At 51.4% G+C, this 19,786-nt stretch overlaps 1 protein-coding gene and 1 long non-coding RNA gene across 17 annotated transcripts in view; one reads left to right on the forward strand and one right to left on the reverse strand.

The window, feature by feature from the left end:
- MCF2L (MCF.2 cell line derived transforming sequence like) overlaps window positions 1–19,786 on the reverse strand; it is a 198,872-nt gene that overhangs the window by 92,253 nt on the left and 86,833 nt on the right. The window contains exon 1 of one of the 16 annotated variants that reach the window (XM_066237347.1): window positions 16,859–16,969. The exons of 13 other annotated variants lie outside the window; for them this stretch is intronic. Coding sequence is in view for 2 of the 3 variants with exons in the window: in XM_066237343.1 (XP_066093440.1) it covers window positions 895–988 (94 nt within the window). In the remaining variant the exon portion in view is untranslated. Of the gene's footprint in view, window positions 1–894; window positions 1,017–1,076; window positions 1,639–16,858; window positions 16,970–19,786 lie in introns of those variants that run through there. 2 more of the 16 variants (XM_066237345.1, XM_066237343.1) reach the window with 2 other exon arrangements.
- LOC136309185 (uncharacterized) lies at window positions 8,589–12,383 on the forward strand. Its single transcript, XR_010726256.1, has 3 exons — window positions 8,589–8,878; window positions 10,692–10,907; window positions 11,946–12,383. It is a non-coding gene; the product is annotated as an uncharacterized lncRNA (long non-coding RNA).

Below are 19,786 nucleotides of genomic sequence, written 5' to 3' on the forward strand. Positions count from 1 at the left end.
GATATGAGAGCAATCACTTCTCATTATAGGTACAAGTGCTTACATTCCAGGTTTAAAAATGAGTGACTGAGCTTTTTACTGTGGCCACCCAGGTAAGCATTCATAGTCCTCCGAATCTTACTGTTGGGGCAATTCATGTACTCAGTCATATTTACACATGCAGTCTCTTCATCAAAAAATTGGAAACTTTAGATGTTTATTGTTGCCACGGATAGTTATGGTTGAACCAATTCATTAAAATTTTCCAAAATACTTATTTTAGGAATTATTCACCAATCCTTGGCAGAAGCATCTGCTGGAAAATGAATTGATGACAAATCATTTCAAAACGAGTACTGTTTTCATCCTTAGAAATGCAACAAGGAAACCCACACTGTCCCCTGTCCTCAGGCCCAGGGAGAGGGTGCTCCTCAAGGGTCTTTGTTCTCAAGACCACACGGGGGGTGGGGGGATGAGTCAGGAGTACCCACCCTCCAATGAAGTTGGGACCCGGGATGACAAATGAAGACCACACAGAACCTCCCCAGGATGGGTCCCGCACTGTCCACAGGCACTAGCAGTCCAGTCCTGAGTCCTGCCACCCAGAGAGCCCTTTACTGGCATGCACCGTGCACAGAAGCTGTGAGCCGGCGCTGTCCTGAAGTCACTGCCAGAGACCAGTCCTCGCACCCACCAGGCTCTGGGGCTCCCTTCCTGTGCGCCACAGACACGTCTGTGGGAGAGCTGGAACAAAGGAGCCCTGCCAGCATTCATTCTAGCTTCCAGGGTGAGCGTGGGGATCGTGCACCTTTCCCCCAAGAGCCAGGCAGGGAGTGAGGCCAGGTGGCCACAGCCCCAGACCGGCTGGTCATGCCAGACATCCCCCACCCCCAAGGAGCAGGACTCCTGCTTTACCTCCACCGGCAACAGCCCAGCCTGGATCTCTCTTACAAGGCCAGGCAGAGTCTGGGTCCTCTCTGTAGCTCGCCTCCGCCTCCGTGGGTGACATGCTAAGCCATCCCCACAAGGTCCCCCAGCCTCTCTCTCCCTGCACACCATCAGTTCACAGCGAGCGCCCAAGTGCAGGCTTGACGCACCTGTGCTGGTCTTCAGGAGGAGCCACAGCCCGGAGATGTCCTGGGACAGCAGAGAGATGAGACTTAAGGTCATGCTGTTGCCCGCCAACGCGCCGGCGTCAGGAGGCGGCGACCTGCCTCCTGGAACGCCCGTCCTGGGCGCACAAAGGAAGGCTGCAAGGCTCCATCTTTGGGCTGGTCGCCCGCTGCCGGCCTGCCAAAGGGACGCGGACCCCTGGGGCTCTGCAGGGCCGCCTGCCCGGCCTGCTCCCCCAGGGCCTCGGGTTGGCTGTCCCTGAAGCAGGAGCCCTCGGCCACGGCTCACTTCTTCAGCCTGCGGACAGTTAACTGTTGAGACCCCGGCGGCACTGAAGCTCCTGCAGCAGCAGCTCCAGCCCTGCCTGTCGCCCGTCCAGACCCTCCCTGCAGGAGCCCCGCGCTTAGCCGCTGTCAGTCCACTAAGCCCGGTGGGGCTGCCACCAAGGGGCAGGGTCTGGACCTTCTGGCCCCGAGACACCTCACCAGGATGAAGACACGCTGGAGGACAGCATTCTTAGGTGGCTGCGGGATGCTGCTCCTCGCGTCTGAGCACCTTTGAAAGCGGAGTGCGTGCCTGTATATTTCTGCTTGCCAGAGGGTCCTCAGCAGCTGACTACAGAGCGCCCCCCAGGGGCTAAGAACATGGAAGATGTAATAAAGGGGATGCTCTGTAGGTGGAGATCCCTGCGGAGCTCGTCAGAGTTCAGGTTTTGATTGGGGGGCGGTGGCATTGAGAGTCTAACAAGCTCCCAGGTGGTGGGAGGCTGCTGGCCTGACGACCGGATTTTGAGCAGGAAGAATCTGAGGGGCAAAGGGGTCCAGGTGCTTGAGTCCAGTGCTGGAGCCCACGCACCTGGAGAGGACGGTCTTTTACGCTGAACTAGGGATAGGTGTTGTCTCGTGCCTCAGGGCTGGCACTGAGCAGAAGTGTTCATAGCCATCACAGGTTCTGTTCCTGCATCTGTCGTCAGCACATAATGTTGCAGACACACTTTCCTTCCTGTCTGGGCCCTGAACAGAGAACACAAGTGGAGGCCACCGAATCCTGTAGGCTCACACTACAGGGGGCACTTGTCACTGCAGCAGCAGCTGACATACACGCTGAGCCATACCTCCCCTCTTCCTTCCTGTCACGTGGCTCTGGTTCCAGCCTGGTCTTTGCTGGATAATTCCAATCACTTTCTTTCTAATGGCTCCTCCTCAGCCTGATGTTGCAGACATATTTTGTAAGCACAGTTCTTATAGCATTTCCCCAGGGACTGGGAACCTCGACACATTCAAGTAGATCAAGGCGCAAGCTCCCAGGGTGGTGGGCAAGGCCCTTTACAGCCCAGCTGTCCTGTGACCAGACCTCACTCACATTATCCTAACCCCAAGTCCCCCAGCTGACAGCATAGGTAGGTCCCTGCCATGCTGAGCACCACTTTCTCCTGAAATGTTCTCAAGGATGGCTGAGGCCTGACCTCCTATGGAAGCCATGATGGCCCAAGTCCAGCTCTACTCTCCTGCCCAGAGCTCCTGGCAAGGCGCCCCACCCCCACGGCATTGGGCAGGATACCTTGTGCCAAAAGACACCTCGGCATCCAGCATGGTGGTGGACGCACTTCAAATGAATAACGGACAGCTGAAGATGGTGTCTATTCTGAGAAAGATGTCATCAGATCTGAACCTCTTTTACCAGAAGGGTCGCTGTTTCTAAACAAAATGATAAAGGTGCCACGTAGTAGAGGGAGGGACTACGGTGACATTCACCTAACCACACATCTAATTTATTCCTCATGCTCCTCACTCTGTCCCACTGTAGTCTCTCTGTGGGCCAGACCTCATGTCTCCTGGCACACAGCAGATGCTCAAGTGACATTAAGCAGCAGGATGTGTTATCAGGGAGGCGTGGCAGCCACACTGGTCACTGTCATTTAGACCAGAGGCCATCTTACCTATGAGGGGAGGTCAGCTGATCTGTGGAGGAAAGCTCACTTGCACCCTTAGCCTGGGAAGGACTGCCAACGTCCAAGTTAGTGCTCGTGATGAAGTGCTCCAGGGGACGATCCCAACAGCACATCAGGCCGGGCCACAATGGGGAGTCACGCCTGGGAAAACACGGGCTGGGGGCTTGGCCCACTGGCCCCGTCAGTCCCTTCTTTCACCCATTCTAGAATGACTCCCTCGGAGCAGACTAAGGTCTAGTCCTCCCAGCAGCTCCTGACTGCTGCCGACTCTCACAACACAAGGCTTTCTTAACTGCAAAGAAACAGTAGACACTGTACTTCACTATAAATAGGGCTTATTCATTTGAGAAAATACAGCATTACTGGTCAAAAATCAGCAATATGTAGCACGCATTATGGCAACATCATATTTTAAACACACACAACATTTAAAGGACTGCTTTACAAGTCGGCCCATTGCAGACACTTGCAGCCTGAAGTGTGTGGACTCCTCTGGGCCTGGGTACACCCGGACTTACGCCTAGCTGAACTCACATGTTTACAGGACCATGACAACAACCTTCCTCGTACAGAGATGCAATAAAAGCAAAACAGTGCGTTGGGCAATGTCCTCATGGGCAAAATGCTGTCCCCTTGAACCTTTAAAGACTATTTGTATAATTTTAAGGTGGGCTCTGAACCCTGAATTATGCAAAGAAAAGAATCACAGTGCTCTGTGCGCTCCAGCCATTTTCTGCTGGTTGACAACCTGGGAGGAGCCACCCTTGATTCACAGGGTGTGCCCGTATTTGCTGAGGCCTCACCACCTGGTCTTGTTTCATTGTCATGGCAACCAGGTGAGGTCGGTGTCATGGCTCAGCGGTCAGCTCAGCAGAGCTTCTGGAAGAAGGGGAAGCTGGATGCAGTGGTCATTTAGTCCTCCCCATGGCCATGGGCCCAGTCCTTCTCTCATGTCTTCCTCCTGTGTCCTCACCACCCTTCTCCTGCATCCTGCCCCCACGCTCCTCCTGTGCTTTCTCCTGAGTCCTCTTCCTGTGTCCTCCTCCAATAGCCTCCTCCCTCGTCCACCTCCCGTGTCACCTTCCCCAGTGTCCTCACTGACCTTCTTCGGTTCCAAAGTCAGCACAGCCCTAGTCCTTCCTACCTCCGGCTGCTCCTCCTTAGGAGCTCTGTCCTCAGTTCTCATGTCCTGCAGGCCCATCCACTCAGCTCTCCTCAGCTGAATGGACCGTCCTGGCCCTCAAAGTCAACCCACTGTTGTAGGATAAAAGCTTACTTCTTGGGGTGACATGCTGGCCTGCAGGAGCTGACCGGCATGGCTGTCCTCCCGCTGACCTTGACCACTCTCCCTCCATCTCTCCACTTCTACAACAAGCTCCAGCTGTGGGGCAGGGCGTGACCCCTGAGCAAAGTATGCTGATGTCTCTCCATTCTTGGGCCATGTGCCCCATGGCATGAGGGACCCGAAGGCAGAGCTTGAGGGGTAGCCTGTCCACCAGGACAGCTCTCAGCGCACACAAGCGCCTCAGTTCCACGCGCCTGATTAAGTGAATCTGCAGACTATATTGCAATTTAATGCTCACCAAGGAACCAAATGGCTTAGGAGAAGACAAACAGACTAATACAGCAAGTACAAATGCACAAAAGATGATGGGCAGTCCAGTAAAGTCTAATAAATCAGTGCCCCAAACAATAAAAACTCTCCAGGTCCGAGAGATGAATCATAAGAGAAAAAGCAACCACATTTTCTGCTAAGCCGAGAACATCTTCCCAGATAGATCATTTCAGATGTGCCATTTATATAAACTCATATGCACAAAAGACAAGCTTCTCAACAAAGTAAGCTAATTGAATAGTTACAGTGAGGTTTGAACCCAATAAACATGAACCCACTAAAACATAAAAATTTAACACCTCCTACCTAGTCTGTAAGAACAACAGATTTGCAGTAGGAAAGATAGACTTTTCCTTGACATCCAGGAAAAGGGAAACTCATCAGGTGAGTTTCAACATCATCTGCATAACCTGAGAAGGAGACCGAGGATCAAGCTAGAGAAGCCAGCCCAATGCACACCCCCCCCATTTCAGCCATGATGGCTGCGAAAACAATGTCATTAAAACTGAAACATGGTGCAGGTAGAAATCTGGCTTTGATTCCATATATCAGATGTGGAAAACCTATGAAGCCTATTGAATCATACTAACTGAAAACATATTTTTGTAATAAAAGCAAAAACATTTTATCATACTACTTTTTTTCCTTTCAGGTGAGAGGAGGGGAGGCAGAGAGACAGGCTCCTACATGAGCCCCAACCAAGATCCACCTGGCAACCTCTGGGGCCGATGCTCTGCCCATTTGGGGCTCAAGCTGCAACTGAGCTATTTTTAGCACCTAAGATGGAGGCTCCACAGAGCCATCCTCAGCACCAGAGGTTGCGCTTGACCAACTGAGCCACAGCTATGGGGGGGGGGGGGGGAGAAGAGAAGCAGATAGTCACTTCTCTTGTATTCCTCAACTGGGAATAGAACTCAGGACATCCACACACCAAGTTGATGCTCTACCACTAAGCCAACCAGCCAGAGCTTATCATTCTAATAATAAAATTAAAAGGCATTAATATTTAGCCAACATCTTGGATCTTTCTGTGTATAGCTGACCCCTGAATGATATGGGTCAGAATTGTGAGGATCCACTTATACATGGATTTTTTTTTTTCAGTAAATACACACAGTACTGTAAAAGTATTTTCTCTTCCTTATGATTTTCTTAATAACATTTTCTTTTCTCTAGCTTACTTTATTTTAAGACTATAATACAGGGGTCGGGAACCTATGGCTCGCGAGCCAGATGTGGCTCTTTTGATGACTGCATCTGGCTCGCAGACAAATCTTTAATAAAAATAATAACGTTAAAAATATAAAACATTCTCATGTATTACAATCCGTTCATTTCCTACTGCTCATGTTCATGGTTGCGGGGGGGGGGGGGGCTGGAGCCAATCACAGCTGTCCTCCGGGACCACACCAAATTTTTATTGGATAATGCGTAATGTACACGGGTCGTTGTATGGCTCTCATGGAATTACATTTTAAAATATGTGGCATTCATGGCTCTCTCAGCCAAAAAAGGTTCCCGACCCCTGCTATAATATATAATGCAAAGAACATACAAAATAGGTGTTGATTGTTTATGCTATCTGTAATGCCTCTGGCCAATAGTAGGCTCTTAGTTAAGGTTTGAGGGATTCAAAAGTTATATGTGGATTTCTGACTGCCTGAGGGGTTGGCACTACCAACCTGGCATTGTTTAAAGGTCACTTGTGTTTCATAATTAGCAGAGTAGTACTTGTACATAATGTATAAGTCATCGCATGTGGATGAGACATACACAGAAATGTTTTCCGAATGAGACATACAGATATGTTTTCCGAATGAGACATACAGATATGTTTTCCTGATGGGAAGCAACGCCCCCAGTTTAGAGACCACCACCAGGCTCCTGCGCTCTCTCAGGCCTGGCCTCTGCCTCTCTGCGCCCTTTGCCAGGTTAGTGCGAGCCCACCGCCAGGGCACCACAGTGGTTCCTGATCCCGAGGCCGGGTCTGGACCAACCCACTTTCCCAAGGGGACCGTTGTGTCTTGATTCCTCTTCTTGAAGAGGATTCAGGGAATGGGAGCCAGGTCAAATCACCAAGTCTTTGTGGCACTGAGTGCGTTCCCCTCCACTGTGGACCCCTGTCCCTTGGAGCCCCCACCAGCCTCTGGTTCCTACCTCCTGGCTGGGGGTCTGGCCCGGCCCCTCAGCTCCATGCAGCTCTCTCTTCTGCATTTCTTTACCTGCCTGTTGAGTTTACCATGGTTTTTGTTCCTGGTTTGAAGCCGGGACTGCAGTCTGCTGTAAAGGCAGGTAGGGTGGCCTGCTCACCCTCAGGTTCCTCACACGCTGGTCCTGAGCCCCCATTAATGGGCTCCTGATTCACAGAGGGCTGTCACACCAAAGGCGACACGGCTCTTGGCTCTTCTTCATCCTCTAACCCAGGATGGCTTATAGCCTCATGGCCGAGTTACAGGGAGCACGGCCAGTTGCCATCTCCTTTCCCCCGGGTTCTCTGTGTCTTCTTCCTTCCGCCAGAATTTCCCGGCCACGCATGGCTCCACTCACTCTGCGCACCTCAGTCATGGGCTTCCGCGACACTGGGATCACAGGCTGCTGCCTGAGGACTTGCGTGGGATACAGAGCACTAGCGGAACTTTCTCAGTGGGATTCAAGTGGCCAAAGATGCTGGGGAAGGTCTGACCACCTTTTTCTGAAGGGGCTAGTTTCTGTCTGGTTTCCATATCACTTAGAATTATGGGAAACCTGAGACAAGAACACTTGAAATCAGGTGTCCCAGTCAAGTCATCCACACAGCAGAGGCCTATCCATTCACCCTCCCTGCACTAGCTGAGCTGGTGCGGAGCCTCGGTCGCTGTGCCAGGGCCAGGGCAGAGCCCAGGCTGGGCCATGACCTCTCCCGAGCACAGGCTGGTTCTCTGCTTTCTCTTGAGATTCCCTATCTAACTTAAAACTTGTTCAAACCTGACCACCTTGGTGAAAAAAGTCACCATCACCCTTCAAGATGGCGCCAACCCAACCTCTGCATCAAGCCTCCAGGTGCAGCGTCCTGAGGGGTCCCCGCCCTGGTCCCCACACCCTTGCCCCGGCTCTAAGCTGCCCGGTCCTCTGAACACCACTCAGTTCGGTGTTTTCCTGTACTTTTGTGTCCTCTTTCCCAGTTATTTTACGCATTAAGCTTCCCAATCACAGTAGTGATGAATCCTCTGGGATTGCCCAGAGTGGGGATCAAAGTGGACTATGGGAACTGTTCCACATACATTTATTTTCTGTTTAGTCTTTACTTATATTTTTGCTTATGTTTTATATTGCACATAATAAATGCGCATGGAAGTTACAGTGCAGGCACACAGTGACGTTTTGCTTGGGGGGGTACAGGAACACGAGGGACTGAAAGACGGTCAGAGCACCTCGGTGAGGCCCAGTGGAAACCAGGGGATACTGACGACTTGGATGGAACTCACCTCATGAGGCCCAGGACCCCCTCCCGTGGGTCCCACAGCAGAAGCATCACCCATGGGGGCTGTGAGCAGAGCCTGGGCAGCACCCCGTCTGGTCTCCAATGAGTCAAACAGGAAGACTCTTTGTCTGACTGGAAAAACAGACACAGAATCTCCAGATCCCAGCTCTCAACAATGCGCTTCTCCCTCCTTCCGGGTGGGGCCCGGCACCCAAGTGTTTATCAGAACCAGCCCATCAATCCCCACCTCCGGAGACGCGGGAACAATGCTCAAGTGTGAGCCGAATGGAGGCGACCCGGGAGGAGCAGCAATCTCCTCCTCCTAGATCAACAACCGCATGTCACCAGCCCAGCTCATCCAGGTGGGTGCTGTGGGGCAGACACGCCGCAGAGAGCAAACACAGCTGGAGCCCTCAGTTAAATAAAATGCCAGCAGAGCCGGATTCAGGAAGGTGTGGAGAGGTGACGTGCTTTGCTTGGTTGGACCATGGTGATCCGGGCCTCAGGACCCACCAAGCTTCTCAATGGGAATTCTGGATTCCAAATCCGACCACCGAGCTGAGTCTCCGTTTCCTCCATGGAGAGGAATAGGACAAGGGGACCTCACACTTCAGGGCTCACAATTACTGCTCCATTTATGGAATGGCAGGACCCCGGTCACAGGGCCCAGAGGAAGGCAGCCCCAGAGCAGGACCCCTGCAGGGGCCTTGGCCCACACCTGGGATGTGGAGGCGGGGACCAGTCGGAGCTGGGGTGCCAGGTGTGTCTGAAGGTCTGAGGTGGAGTTTTGTGGGGGTGGTGGGAAAGGGAGGGGCAGCTCAGATCCCAGGCAGGAGGCCGGCCCTTAGGGGACAAGACATGGAAAGTCGGACAGCCCTGTGCTCGCAGGTAGGCGGGTGCTGCCAGGTGTCAGCACTCAGGAGGGCTAAGGGGGCGGGTGCCACATCTAGGCACTGGGTTCCCTCAGGAGCCTGCACCCAAAGGCCCATCAGATCCACATCTACGGAAGCCATCCCGGGATGCCAGGGCGGCAGATGGAGGGGACACGTGCGGCAGCAGGAGGACCGCCTGGGAGGGGTGCCATGCACTTGTTTGAAGCTGTTTTCCGAAATAAGTTGCACATCACGGAAACGTGGGGAAACTGCAGCACAAATGGTGTCTGCCGCGGACAGCCCTGCTGGGCACACAGGCAGGCGGGGCAGGAAGGGGCTCGGGATTATCGGTCATGCCCCAGGGCGGCTTGCACTGCAGATGCCTTAGAAAACTTTCTTTCTATTTTTAAAACTCTCTGACGTACACATGTTTTATTTTTAAATGTAATGTTTGCACGACAGAATATCATAAAAGGTGTTGAGAGGCTCAGGCCAAACCTGGGGATCTAGAAGAGACTTCTGATTATGCTAAGAAAGAAAGAGGGAGGCATGACCCTGGGGGGCGGGGCGGAGCGGGGCGGGGGGGGGGGGGGGGGAGTGGTCGGAGATTCTGTGGGAAGAGGACCAGCGCTGTCGGAATCTGGTTAAAATCACCCCATAGCATTGTTGGGACAGGATGGAAGCCTGCACTGTGTGGCCAGGTTTGGGGGCATCTGGGGTGCATTCAAAGGACTGTCCTGCTATTGCCTTGTTCGGGTAGGGTGTACCCAGGATTGAAGGGGCTGTGAGCTAGGACCACCCACAGCCTCAGAATCCCCCAGCCCCACACACCCAACGCCAGTGCATAGAAGATTCTCTGCTGTTCCCCATCCACCTCAGGTGACAGAGAGGGCACGCTCACCTTCTCTGGGGCCCCTACCTCCCCTCCCTTCAACCCTGGAAGGTAGTGAATGGGGAGCTGCCTTCTGCAGTGGGTGAAGGGGGTTAGGAGCTAAGCCGAGACGCCTGCGCCAGCCAGCTGGGGGGCTGGAATATGCTTGCCCCGCTCTCAACTGCCTCCGTCGGGTCACCTGGCCGAGGGATGGCTGCAGCCCCAACAGGACTGAGACTAACCAAGCCAAAAGTCCTGGGGGACAGAATCTCACACCAAACGGACGGGCTTGGAAATACAACAACAACGACCACAAGGCTAGCGGTGCCTGAGCCCTGGCTGCAAGGGGCTCTGTCCTAAACTTTCCATGTCACTTTCCTTCACTCCTTCAAGGACACACTCCGTAGGGGGTGGCATTCACCAGCACGGACTGGGGCCAGAGCTGAGGGTGGAGTGCCGAGCCAGCGCTCACCGTGGTGCCTCAGTGAGCCTGTCTGCAAAGGGGGTGCCGGCAGCCACTCCCAGGCTAGTTACAAGGGTAATGTGAACCCGGGCCTGGGCGCAGTGCTGGGGACTCAGGCGGGCTATCGAACGAAGCTGTGTCCTGGTGCGGGTGGGAGGGGCAGACACACAGATGAGCCCATAGACCTCAGATAATGTTATGTGAAAGGAGGAAAGATGACACCGGGAAAGCCGACGAAGCGTGAGGTGTGTGGGGGGTTATCCCTGACAACTGACCTTGGGCAAACATCTGGGGGTCCCAGAGACCCTATTAGGAAAACGTCATCATGCCTATTTTACAGATGGTAAGACTGAGCCCCTTGTCCCAGTTCACAGAGAAGAAGGGGCCGACCCAGGGTCTGAACCCAGCCAGCTGGCTCCAGAACAACCTCCACTGCCTGCCTGGATCCATGCCAGCTGACCTGGGTCCCGCGGACTCTGACAGGCCACCCGCAGCCCCTCTGGGCTGTGTGCAAGGAGAGGATGGTCACCTGAGGGAACAGAAAACACGGTGTTTACAGCATGACTTTTTCCTGAGATGACAGGTATTGTAGTGGGTTTCACCGCAGACTTGACAAGTAGGGCACGGCGTCCACTGGTCAGGGAGCAGGGCCTTACGCACGTCCCTGACTAGCAGAATGAGTTGAGTGAGGTCACCAAAGGTGAATGCAACATCTTAAAGTATTTTTTTAAATGCCCCCCCCACCTCAGACACTTTTACAGGTGCAGCTTATAAACTCGTTGAGAACCCTCCCTCGGGCCTCCAGGACAAGTCCCAGTGACTCCCCTGGGCTGGGCTGCCTTGCTGGCCCCCACATTCCCCTTCTACTCAGATGTGCCCTCGGTTCTCAGTGTCCATGCCCAGCACTGACATGTGCTTCTTCATTTACTGGGAGAAAGAAGGTGGTGGAGATCCGGGTTTGAGCCTCAGGATCGAGGTACAGAGTCTGAGGACATGTCTCCAACGGGCCTGTGTACAGTCTCTCCTGCACTCAGTGTTCCCTTCTCTCTTCTCTGGAACCCCTGCAGTTGACTCTCTTCTGAGTCACGATGCATGTTCTTCCCCAACCCCTCCCCCAATCCCTAAGTTTATTTCCTCTTTCCCGGTCGGCACTGCACTTTTTTGGACAACTATTAGCTCTATTTTTCTTCATAGACCAGATTCAATCTTTAAGGACCCTCCAAGTGCTTTTTGTCCATACTGTTGTTATAACCAGGCCAGCTTATCTTCCCTGTGGAGTTGAAGCTTATTTCCTTCATTAGTGGTTGCTGAACACAGCAGATAACTGGCAAGTACTAATAGCAAGCACTATTATGACACTTAAATACACTTACTGGGGAATCTTGCCATACCCGAGCTCTAGGAGAATGTCCCCCTGGACAGGCTTCTCACACCCCATCCCGGCCGTGGACACAGCCCCATCCTGGGGCCCCACACAGCCCCAGCTAAGTGACTCTACTTCAAGGATTGAAGGGATTTAAAGGAACTATTGCATCTAGAACACCCAGGAAAGTTGGTTAATCATCTTGGAAAGGTCTTCTTTCATTCCAGGAATTTTCTGAGGTTCAACTTTTGTTTTCAGATAAATCTGAGACACAAACTAGCCAGAAGTGCAGTTGGAGAGGCAGCTCAGAGCATGGCTGGTCATCGACCTCCAGGAAGTCAAAGGCACCTGCAGTTTCCTGGAGCAGGTGATTGACAGACTGAAAACAAGCGACAGGACAGTCGCTTCAGAGGATCAGTCTGTTGTCTCTATTAAAACCAAGCTTTTACTTAGAGGTAATTGTGGACTCACATGTGGTTGTGGAAAATGATGCAGAGAGACCCTGTGGACCTCGTTTCCCCAATGGTGACATCCTGAAAAACTATAGTGAAAGTACAGTGTGGCATCAAGACACAAACACATCCTACTGTGGCCACCCCCTCACCGCTCCAACCCGCACCACCTCCTTTTTCTTTCAAGTGAAGTGGTGTTTATTGTGTTACTGAGTTTTATGCGTAGTTTTATGTGAAAGGGAAAATGACTAATCAAGAAAGCTGTCGATGTTTCCAGTGTTCTCCACTGCCCTTACTTTCAGCTTCAAGCACAGTAAACACCATATTCAGCCACACAAACACATCTTTTGAATTGAAGCAATTTCCCATGTATTTGTAACGTCATCCAGGAGGCTGGTCTTTTATGCAACCAGACCTACATTCCAGTCCTCACAGACATTGTCGGCTCTACAATGGGCCCCATCACCTAACCTTCTCCTCTGACATCTGTTTCCATCAATGACACCACTGCCTGCCTGCTAAATCCCAAGCCAGACATCTTAGAACCACCCTTGATGACTTCTCCCTATAAAACATCACCAGTTATCTGTCTTTCCCATAAGTCTCTCCAGTCGCGCCCTCCCCTGCCTCTTCCTGCCCCCACTGTAGTTCAGAACCTCATTATCTGTGAGCTGGACTGTCCCAGAAGGTTCTCCGGTTCTCCGTCACTGCTTCCCCATCTCCCGTCTTCCCTACCTCCACCCCATTTCCATACTTCCTTACTGAAAGAGAGGCTTCATTAAAGCTCCCTAGTCTCTGGTTAAAAGTCAGCTTCCTGGACTGAAATCCCCCACCTGCTTATCTAGCTACTGCCCCCACCACTTGGAACCATTCCCATGTTCATATTAACACGTATGTGCCTTGACCTGGAATGTCCCAACCCATTGTCTCCAAGGGGCCTTCCCCATGTTGTACTGTGCCCACCACAGACCGCTAGCCTCTCCAGGACCTGGAGCCACCCTGACCCTTCACCTTTGCAGGACCTGAGCAGAGCGTGATGCTCGGGCGGGCGTGTGGGTGAAGCCAGAGCCAGCTGCTGTGTGAGCATGGCTGGGGGTTGCCGGGGCCCAAGCCTGCGCAGATGATGTGACGCAAACACAGTTGTTGACAGAAAGCGTTTTCTTTTATCTTGTTCAGAACTCAAATGTCATTTCAGAATCAGAGTCTTTAGAATCAGACAGTAAGTGAACTTTTCGGTGTTTTAGATGTTATGCGGATTTACAATGCATATATATAGAAGTCCTAACGCAATTTAAAAATAATTGATGAATGGAGGGCTGTGAAATGTGAAGAAGGGTAAGTGAACTAAGTGCCAAGTGCCCCTTCCCCTCCTCATGAAAGACCCAAACCAGAACATTCTGTATCGATTTCATAAAAATGTAGATCTGGTGAGAAATTGTCTTCCCCATCATTATTCAGCCGGCTCAGCTAATTAGGTCAACACACCGGCCTAGGAGTTGTGCATCCAAAATCTGTCCTCAAGGAACAAGACTCCACCTTTCACAGAGGCTGAGCAACAGTGGCTGGGGTGTGTCCCAACCCCTTGGTGGCTTTCTCAGACAGGAACCTGACCACCTGCGTGTTGGCCATCCTCGGGACAGAACACTTACGGTGTCTGCACACTTGGCCGGCAGCATATACCAATTCAGGTTAGGCATAGTCCCACATACACACTGGTATCTATTAATAAAAAGGGAATACTTTTCTTGTTTAGGGAATTATCTTAAACACAGTGAGAAGATGACTAAGGAGTGTACAAAAAAGGAACTTCTAACAAGAAATGGTACTTGGCCCTGGCCGGTTGGCTCAGAGGTAGAGCGTCGGCCTGGTGTGCGGGGGACCCGGGTTCGATTCCCGGACAGGGCACATAGGAGAAGCGCCCATTTGCTTCTCCACCCCCCCCCCCCCCTCCTTCCTCTCTGTCTCTCTCTTCCCCTCCCGCAGCCAAGGCTCCATTGGAGCAAAGATGGCCCGGGCGCTGGGGATGGCTCCTTGGCCTCTGCCCCAGGCGCTAGAGTGGCTCTGGTCGTGGCAGAGCGACGCCCCGGAGGGGCAGAGCATCGCCCCCTGGTGGGCGTGCCGGGTGGATCCCGGTTGGGCGCATGCGGGAGTCTGTCTGACTGTCTCTTCCTGTTTCCAGCTTCAGAAAAATACAAAAAAAAAAAAAAGAAATGGTACTTGTGGCCTGAAATCCCCTGCATAGGCTAAACACTGTTGAGCGGGCATGTGGTCGAGACCAGAACAATCCGAATCCTGATTTTAGATAAGTTATTTCTGGGAACTTAAGACATGAGGAGGTCTCCTGACTCTGGAATTCACAGCATCCTTCACAGGCCACGAGGGCAGGCAGCGGCTAAAGCTCCAGGTCTGACCCAGCTGCACGCGGGCATGACAGGCAAAAGACAAATGCATGCGTTAAAATGCAAACTTCAACTGCATTCTAAACTGTCACGTTTCGGATGGCCTAGTCACTGAATCCATTTACAATATCTGATAGAACTTTTTGGAATGCTTCTGATAAAATTTCCAATGTTTTAATGAAATAACACTTTACAAACTTCCGGTTTTCTCCACAGAATGAATGAGGCAGCTGGAAAGTGTGTTTGAAAGGTGTTTGTGTCACTCAGGAAAAGACCCACCATGACAGGGGACTCAGATTTCATACCGTGTGAGACAGAATTAAGTGAAGAGGAAGGCAGGCTGGCCGGCTTTCTTAGAGACGCTTTTAAGGGAGTTTCTGGCAAACTCCTGGGCTCACTTTTAGGTTTAGTTCTGACTGGGCTTTTTGGAGTGAACACACCTTCAACTCAGGTCCCTGGACAGAAGCAGCACTCCCTTCCCCGTGGCCAGCCACCAGGTGAAGTGGACCCAGGTGGCAGACCTTATCTACCATCAGACAGCTGCCCAGGGTAGCTTCTCAGGACGGGAAGAAGCAGGTTTCAAGAGCCTTGTTTCAGGTCAGGCAGTCCACCCCATTGATCTCTCTCCCCAGAGTTGATTAATAGTCCAGGCAGGTTCTTCTAGTCCTATTGTTATCCATCCTAATCGTTTACAAAGAACATAGATCAATTGTCATGACTTTCTCTCCAGCAATGAGCACGGGTTTGACATACCGTAGACGCTCGGTCCTTGCTTCTCAATAAATAAGTAAATGAATGAACAAAAGCACTTCTTGGGTCCTTGAACTCTTTTGTTAATTCATTTTTTCTAAGTTTACTACAGAAAAGCTTATTTTAAAAATTTATTTATTTACTTAAGCGAGAGTGGGGTGGGGACACACAGGGACAGACAGGAAAGAAGAGAGATGAGAAGCATCAACTCATAGTTGAGGCACCTTAGTTGTTCACTGATAGCTTTCTCATATGTGCCGTAACCAGGGGGCTCCAGGTGAGCCAGTGGGCCCTTCCTTGCTCAAGCCAGTGATCTTGGGCTCAAGCCAGTGACCTCTGGGCTCAAGCCAGTGACCATGGGATCACGTCTAGACAGCGACCCCGTGCTCAAGCTGGTGAGCCCGTGTTCAAGCCGGCGACCTCGGGGCTTCAAACCTGAGTCCTCAGCATCTCAGGCTTACGCTTTATCCACTGCACTATCACCTGATCAGGCCAGAAAAGTTTATTTTTCTGAAAATCTGTTACTCTGTAAAAGCTGTGGAGAGAGAGTACTCCGATCACTTCTTTTAGGCAATCTTAGAAAATAAAGGTTTATTTGCAAGAGTGGACATATTTCACACATATTTTGAATAAAAGTGCAAATGGGGGCCCTGGCCGGTTGGCTCAGTGGTAGAGCATCGGCCTGGCGTAAGGGAGTCCCGGGTTCGATTCCCGGCCAGGGCACACAGGAGAAGCACCCATCTGCTTCTCCACCCCTCCCCCTCTGCTTCCTCTCTGTCTCTCTCTCTTCCCTCCCGCAGCCGAGGCTCCATTGGAGCAGCGTTTGCCCGGGCACTGAGGATGGCTCTGTGGCCTCTGCCTCAGGCGCTAGAATGGCTCTGGTTGCAGCAGAGCGATGCCCCAAGATGGGCAGAGCATCGCCCCCTGGTGGGCATGCCGGGTGGATCCTGGTCGGGCGCATGTGGGAGTCTGTCTGACTGCCTCCCCGTTTCCAACTTCAGAGAAATACAAAAAAAAAAAAAAAGGTGCAAATGGGCATTGTCGACCCATGCTTCCCACCTCACTAGTCTGGCAGTGTGACCTTTAGTATTTCTCGAGCCTGCACGTGCACAATAAGTGTTTGTGTTGGTTTTATTTAACATGCTCTTTGCTTTCTGTTGTTGCAAAAACCGTTCTCTAGAGATGTAGCCAACTCTCCCTGACCCTAACTCTTCTGATATTGTAAGTCTTAGAATAAAAACCCCACAACAGGTTTTTACACTAGTGGGAGCCCACACGCTTGATAACCTCAGTGATCTTTCAACATAAGGCAGTGACAAAGAAGGGCCCTGTTGTTCATGGGTGGATAAGTTTTCCCACAAATCCAAACCATGGTAAGATTGAAAAAAGGAGAACATTATTGAATTACAAATCCCTTTGCATCTTACACAGAGCCTATGCATTAAGAAAGGACCCCAGATGTTGAGATTTATCTCCTGCTCAACACAGACTGTCCACAGAGCCAGACGCCGTCCGAGTGTGCAGGGCGCCCACACGCAAAGCCTCCCCCGCAGGAAGGGCTGACCCGTACCTGTCAGAAGCTCCAACAAAAAGGTCTCAACTCCTGCTCCAGATGTAAATATGTGGCCTTTACTGTGGCTTTATTCCCCCTGTTCCTTTGTGTATTTGAGATACACATTTTTATAATGGTAGACTTGCACCCCACAGGTACTGAACAATGTGTTTACTTGCCGTATAATGTTAGGGGGAAAAAATGTGGTAGATAAAGAATATAACAAGTATCATGTGCCCTGGTCAGAAGTAGCCATGCCCACATAGCAAATAAGATGGGCTGTCAGATGTTATTCACATTTCCTCTGAATCATAGCACGCTAGGCAGCTCCGGTAAACAGGCACAGTGTGTCCCCTCGACCTGCAGACGCACCACGTGCTCCTCCCCAAGAGGAAGCTTCCCACCCTCAATTCATTTCCCTGAAACTTTCTTCTAGACACATACTTTTCATTCAGAGCAATCACCTATGCCCAGCCTGGCTTATCTTCTCTCAGGAACACAGACACAGTGCCAGCAGCCAGATTTCCACTAATCGTAGACAGGACTCACATTTGGGCATGTCCTCTCCCCTTGCCACCTCTCAGAGACCAGCTCTTAGGACGATGGTGGCCGTCCTGTTAGCAATCTGTATCAGGCATCCCACTTCCATAACACACTCGCCTGTATCTGTATCCTTAGCATGACTTCGATGGCATCGCATTAAACAACCAACACGTTGACCTCAGGCTCTGAGGCCCCTACCTGCTGTCTCCAGGAGGATGCTCCCCCAGCCCACCGCTCCAGCCTCTGGCTCTTCCCAGCACAGCAGCTAAGCTTTCTGAGATTCAGGACTCAGTCCGCGGAGTTCTAGAAGGTCCAGTTTCACTTCCCCTATTTTGCTACTCTGACTCCATTTCAATGTATCAACGGAGTATTTTTAGCCCAGTGGGGGTAAAGGGGCACCCTGCTTGCGCCTCCTGGTCCTGTGGCAGCCGTTCCCTGCTGGATTTCATTATCACATGAACAGTAGCTCTGGGGAACCAGGAGACGAATTTCGATCTTCAGTGAAAAACAAAAGAGGAAAATCACTGAGAATCAAAACAGAAACTCTATTGCCAGTTGATAACTTCATGTTGGGTGGGTTTGGGAGGCCCCTGGGCGGTGTCCTCGGCAGCCTCCATACCGCTCTGGGGGGCTGTAGCATATGCCTCTCCAGGTGGGAGAGCCCACATTTCAGTTTAGACAGAAGCATTTCTGGAAAGTGCTGGAAAGGACTGGCAGAGAGAGACCTCTGTCAAAGTCTCCATTCAACCCTGATCAGCTACAGGCCTGGGACCCTGGGGACCCAGCAGGGTATACTCCTCTAGCAGGCAGCCCCACCCCTTCCCCGTTGTCCCCTGCGGAAGGGTGGGGGGAGGGGCTGCAGCCCAAAAGATGGTCTGGTAAGAATGACTCCACTGAAGTGGGTTCATCTGATGTCCCAATCACACCTGAGTATCTGTGCACCAAAACCAAGGGCAAGGCCACCGAAGGACTGTTCCTGACTCAGCGACCCTAAGTGTCCAAGAGCACTGTGGCCATGGGTCCCGAGTCACACGTACACATCTTTCTTGGTCTCATATGTGAGGACAGGAGAGCAAGAGAAGGGGAAACCTTTGAAAAGGTCTTTTGCTAGAGGCCCCGGGGCGGTCCTGAGGCTTATTTTCTTGGTAAAACCTAAACTGAGACATTGGCCAGAAGTGCTTCCTGAGAGGAGCCCAGAAGGCACAAGTGTGAGCATTGCAGGACAGAGGTCGGGTGCAGCTGTCCGCTCCAGCTGTCTCTGTGACGCCACGGACACTTCCGGGGACGGGTGGAAGCAAGGGGCACAGCGGGGTCTGGGGCTGAAGTGATCGAGAACTGAGGCCAGCACTGGACGGTGGCCAGCGCTCAGACAGCAGAGGGGCCTCTCCTTCAACAGTCTTCCTGTGGGGCTGGGAGGAATGGGCATCTTTGCTCTGATGTCCTCAAATTCCCAACCTTGCTCATGCGGTTCTGAGGAGCCCTGAGGAACCACTGCGCCACCTCACCCGCAGGTGTTGTAAAGTACCAAAAGCTACAGAATCAATATTAATATTTTAAGAGGCTTAAAGAACATTTTATTAATTTGGGCTAAGGTGTGCAGAGAAATTTTGTGAATAATCTCTGTACTGTGTGATTGGCATAAAACCAGGATGGCCCTTGGCATTGTATTGTAAATGCAAAGGGGAGGAAAACATAGATCCCCAGATATTCCACCACACCTGCGGGGAAAGGGGTGAATGGCTAGCCAGGTGCAGGAAGAGAAAAGCCAAAATAAACTTTTTCTTATAATAATGAGCCATTTGCGGGCATTTGTCCCCACGGAAACTATCTCTCCTATGTGAATGCATGTGGTTAATGTGTGTGACTCTGGACAAAGAGATGGCGGATAAACACTAGAAAATATAGGAATGTCTCTTAATATGTAAAGAGACATCTTTCTATCATTGTGTTGACTTGTAAATTTTGTTTTCTCCAAAATAATGTATGGCTTGCAAATTAAACATAGTCCTATCATGTTAAAGGGTATATGACTATAACCAATAGCGGTTGGTAAAGGGCACCTAATTGCAATTTTTGCTTCTATACTTCCCGCTTGCAAAACTATAAAAACTAAGTAGAACAAAGGGCGGCGTGCTCTCCCTCAGATTTCTGTCGGAGTTGCCGCCGGTTGGCCAAGCTAGACAATAAAGATTTGCTGTGGAATCGATGGATTTTGTTCGTATCTTCAATGTTTCGAGTCCCTCCAGATTAGGCTTAACAGTTCCTTCCCCAAAAAACTTTAGTACCGATAAAGTGTCCTCAGATCACTGAAATGGTACAATTTTACAGCCCCCCAAAGACCTTTCTATCTGGTCTACTGTTTTAAATGCAGCTTTCAAATTTTCAGACCTTTCCTCCGGGAGG

The sequence above is a fragment of the Saccopteryx bilineata genome, chromosome 6 (assembly GCF_036850765.1).
Source record: "Saccopteryx bilineata isolate mSacBil1 chromosome 6, mSacBil1_pri_phased_curated, whole genome shotgun sequence".
NCBI classification, from domain to species: Eukaryota; Metazoa; Chordata; class Mammalia; order Chiroptera; family Emballonuridae; genus Saccopteryx; species Saccopteryx bilineata.